Genomic DNA, 5,218 nt, shown 5'->3' on the forward strand with positions numbered 1-5,218 from the left:
CACAATATAATCCCAACATTTTTTGGACTGGCCCCCTTTAATTGTGTGTTGGCCGATGCTAGACCGGTTGAAAGGTTTCCACATGTGCAAACTATTCTGCAGTCTTGCAGTCTTTTCAAGTCATGTATCTGAAGACTCTATCAAGTCCGGAACACCAAGTCAAAGACCAGTATTCTTTCCATGTCAGTCAAGCAATGTGTGCGTTTTCAAATTTGTGACCTTACTTCTCCACTACAAGCTACTTTTTTTTTGCTTTGATTTATAATTCGCAATAAGGTAACTGCTTTATCCAAAAGGGCTAAATATTTAATAAATATGGACATAAAAGATGAATTAGTCAAACCAAATCCAGTAAAGTTAATCCAATCAACATTCAAAGTGGTAAAGTGTGAACACAGGTTAAGGTAGAAAATGTAGTATATGATGAAGTTGGAATCGTGGACATTTTTTTAATTGGTTCGAAAACTAAAGCGTTCATCAATCAGCAACTGTATTCTCCTTTATATATATTGTGTAACTTGACTTAAAACAAAAAATGAATATGCCTTATTAAATATATCTCTTTATTCAAACTAAATCAAAAAGTGGAAAGATGCTTTTCAAAGGCAGACAAAATAGTTCCAGTGCAGGTTCTGAACAGTAGTGTAACTGCTGTGTTGGTCCTCAGAGGTAGTAGTCTGGATACTTGTACGGTGAGAGACACTTGGACCTGCCCTCCTCAAAGGTGATACACGACAGATTGGGCAGACAGGGGCAAGTGTGATGGAGTCTTTTGCCAAAGAAAGGAACCTGGAGGCAGAAAAGGAAACACCCCTGATATGAGACATGCTTCAAGCACATCCGGTTTAATAAATGCAGTGAAAAGTGATGACGCAAATGACAGCAGAGTCCTTATTAACTGCTGCTTTAACATTGACTTTTATATGGCTTCCTTTGCCAGTTTGAAGGTGAGGGTCCAGGGGATAAGTTTGGACAAGAAGACAGTTCAATTTACAAAACCCTCTCTGCTGCTCTCTTTGCGAAGGAGAACATGTCTCGGCTCCGTTCCCTTTACCATACAACTTGTGTCATCGCCACCATGATATCAGATGGATGGCGTGATACTTCACAGAATAGAGTGGAGAACAGAGGGGTCAGACGGCGGAGGTGGAGAGATCTCACCTTGTGGCTCATGGGGTGACAGTCATCTCCCTCCTGTCCCATGGGCGTGCATATACGCAGGCTGCTGATCCATAAACTCACAGCACAACACATCCCTCCTCCACACTGAGAGTCCTTCTCACAGGCCTGCACACACACACACACACACACACACACACACACACACATACATCGTTTAGATGCAGTCACATTATTTATTTATGCTTATTAATGACTCATGCAGTCATGTAATAACTTTAAATTTTTAAATCCTCATGCAAAAAATAACATCAGGCTTATAATTAATGAATGTAAACCCTTTCCTATTCATTTTGTGTGAATTTATATCCATATAATATTAATTTCAAATTATGGGAACATTTCAGTTTTTAGATTTAAAAGACTGGATTTAAACTGGAGTCCCTGGCTCCATGTCTTATCAGAAATCAAAGCAGTAGAATAATTATGAATGCAATAACATAAGGGACACATGTTTAAAATGTTATGTAATGAAATTAAACACATGATGGCCTGTGTGAGTGGTTTTACCTAAAGAGTGGAAAGCGCTCATGGTTAAATGTTGTCACACCATTTGTAATATCATACCTCTACAAAATACGTCAGGAGTGGTGGTGATTTACAGTTATGAGTGTTGGGATGAGACTGTGAGTGACAGCTCTCACTTTGGATGAGATGAAGGGAACACGATGAAGAGGAGCACAAGCGATTTCATGTGACAGAGGAGGATGAAAATCCCCCTGTGATTTATGGCTGCATGCTCCTCTCTCAATTCACATCAGCAACGCAGCGGCACAGCGTTGTGACAGGAGCGATGTTTTATTTGCAGGTTATTGCCATGATGTGCGCTCGTAAATCCTGATTTGAAAAAGGCTGATCATTCAAAGAATAACCTTACACATTCAGATATTGGTTGTTACAAATAGTGTACTAACATTGCATTTGCTACTTTATATTCTGGTCATCCCTCATGCATTTGAAATCCTAATCTCTTACAAACCCAAGAACCCTGTGTATGTGTGCCTATTCTGAAATCACTTAAATTTTACCTTTATATATATATAGTTAAACACAAAACTGTATAATTAAACATTTTCAGTACAAGGTTTTTTTCCATAGCTGAACTTTTAAAGTAGCTTAAAATGAAAACCCTTCGATTTTTATTTGTTTAATAATTTTCCTGTTCTTTAAAGATATCTAAAGATTTAGACATTGATATATGTTAAGCACAAATTAAAGCTCTTTACTTTAGGGTGCCTTTGCTGTAAAATCTTGACTCCTAATTCTTTATAACTTGAATGAATGAATTGTTCATATTTCCCATTTAAAGTTAGAAAATCATATATACTTGTTATATACTGCATATTTCCCTCCTGCCGAGAGCTTCCCCCTGCCCTGCGAGGAATCTACCTGTTTGCTTCCACTTACCCCTGTGATGACGGCTGACGATCCATGGGACACCAACAACAGGGTGAAGAGCAGTAGGACGAAGGACCTCATGATGAAGAGCTTTCTCTGCGCTCCCGTACCCGCCGGGGAGAGGAGTAAGGATGCTGAGGCTGATGGACGTCGCTGCATACGTGACAGACGGCAGAGACAAGTGGCCTCCAAACTCTTGTTTGGCTGAGGTTTATAAACCCAGCCCGCCGTTCAGAAACTCTGTGACTCACTCACACGAGCATCGCCTTGCAAAAAAAAAGACCAAGGTAAACTTAAACACGACAATACCCCTGCCTTCAGTTCTCTGACAGTGCCCTTTGCCATTGCTTCAAATTGTCATACCAAAAACACAGCTCCTTATACACTCACTTCTGCTGAATCTGGTCAGAATCAGCGCAGAATACAACTGGATGTTGTATTCTGCGTCCTTTTTTTTCTCCGCCTCACCTTTTCAGACTCCAAGGCCACAGCTTTGAAAATATCTTTTCAAAGAAACTGTTCACAGTGGTCACAATGACAGCACCTCTAATTAACAGATGTCAATCTCTGAGGCATTCCTGATGATTAATAAACTTAAGTTACTGAGTACACACAGTGAATTGCATTGAAAAAACGAACTCCAACACCCTGCATGAAGAAGAGGCTCCAGGGTCTGAAATTTCATCATCATAACTGATAAACCATAAACCATGAACCATCAAAGAAAGGTTGGAATAATTCTAATGTCCTGATTTCAAAACAGCAGTATTAGAACATTTTAGATACACAATGTGAGTGACAACCCTCATAACCAGTTACTTGAGTAAGTAGTTTTAAGTAAATTAACTACTGATATTATTAATAGGGAAATAATGAATATTTGCAGGCATGAAAAACTTCTGCAATGTGAGAGTTTCACAAATGTTCTGTCTAATATTTAAATCAATCCCACTGATTCATGAATGAAATAATAAAAGTAACCGTTTGCTGTAGCCCTCCCTTACAGTGTATGATTTGTAATAGATGGTTAATAGATGGCAGACTAAGAATTACCAAGCATAACTGCACTCATTTTCAAACATTTTCAGGTTTTTCTTTCATCGGGTTTAGCAGCAGAAATGCTCGACACATGTCATGAGGTGAGACCTGTAGAGACTTCTCATGAGGAAATAGTACTATCGAAAGAAGTGACGTGTTTCAGAACTATGGCATCTCTTGTAAAGCTCACCGACATGTTCAATCAACACTTCTGAGCTAAATCTGTCTTCGTCCGGCACATTGGCTCTGACAGCTGAGTCACACAAGACAAATGATGACGAAGAATCCAGCATTCAACGGTGGCCCATTACTACAATATGTATATATCTATATAATGTATATATCTATATAATGTATATATATATATATATATATACACATTACATAACTTTTCTAGTTATTCATCTGCAAAAGTATTGTGTAACATTACTCGTTACTTGTTTGAGTTTTGTGACACAAACGTTAGCTCTGTCAAACTGTCCAGAGCTCCTCTCTTCCCACATGTGTTCCTGTGTATTCTTTATAGATTTTGAAAGAACATTAACCGGCAAAACATTGCTGTGCGTTGGTGAGTGCACACAGCTCTCCAGACGTACCATCCTCAGACAACTGGTTACATTCCCATCAAGACATCTGTTTGTGGTATTTATATGATATGGCAGACTTTTGATTGGTGAAGCTCACCTCAATGTCAATTCAAATGCAATGATGTTTCCTTGGGCTTTTGAAGGGATAGTTTACTGAAAAAGGAAAATTCTGTCATTATCTACTCACCACTAAGTCGATGGAGGGGTGAGTGAATTGTTTGGGTCCACAAAACACTTCTGGAGTCCCAGGGGTAAACTTTATTAGACCAGAATCCAATACAATTGAAGTCAATTGTGACTGATTCTTCAGACGTAATAAAACAACACAAAAAACACAACATGCCTCCATACTGCTCCTGTGGTGTCATTCAGGTGGCTGCAAGCGCATACATTTATATAAGGGTACAGTCAGAATACAGTAAAGGCTATAATCAGAGTTTTTCACAACACAAGCCTCAGTGCATTGATGTGAAATAGGAAAATAATGACATCAGTTCTGATTTTATCATACATTTATTTCTGCTGGTAAAAAAAAATCCTAAAGAAAACACTGGTAAAGCAAACAGGAATGAGTTGATGCCCAGTTTAAATCCACGTATCTGGCAACCGACGTAATCCTGTCGGACATGACGTCTGTCCGCGACGCACATAGCAGCCAAAGATTTCACAACTCTGCCATCTGAAATCATTGAAGCAGCTGTGCACCTTATTCTGATTGTATCAAATAGAAGGTCTTGGTCAGAAGAAAAGAAAAGGTGGTGCAGAGAGGAAGAGAATTAAGAAGAGAACAGCTCTTTCCTGAGATGCAGCTTAATACAGCAAAATAAGCAACACATTAGCCAGGAAGGGACCAGGTCAGTGAAGAGACACTCACACTGTACAGGACTGCGGTCAAACCAGCCTCCACTTCAAAACACATGTTACATGTGTTCAGTCCGTGAACGCATGAATTAATTAATTAATTAATTAAAATACACGAAACTAAAAGAAGTAATGGTAAATAATAAATATGATTT

The 5,218-nt window shown here is 38.9% G+C and overlaps 1 protein-coding gene across 1 annotated transcript; it reads right to left on the reverse strand.

Annotated features, from left to right (window-relative positions):
- Nucleotides 1–663: 663 nt before the first annotated feature.
- Nucleotides 664–2,922, reverse strand: prok2 (prokineticin 2). Its single transcript, XM_053429485.1, has 4 exons — nucleotides 2,887–2,922; nucleotides 2,587–2,781; nucleotides 1,162–1,287; nucleotides 664–789 (listed from the first exon to the last, which is right to left on the reverse strand). Exons 1-4 carry the CDS (start codon nucleotides 2,920–2,922, stop codon nucleotides 664–666), a joined length of 483 nt encoding a protein of 160 aa, XP_053285460.1.
- Nucleotides 2,923–5,218: the final 2,296 nt, after the last annotated feature.

The sequence above is a fragment of the Pleuronectes platessa genome, chromosome 2 (assembly GCF_947347685.1).
Source record: "Pleuronectes platessa chromosome 2, fPlePla1.1, whole genome shotgun sequence".
Classification (NCBI taxonomy): domain Eukaryota; kingdom Metazoa; phylum Chordata; class Actinopteri; order Pleuronectiformes; family Pleuronectidae; genus Pleuronectes; species Pleuronectes platessa.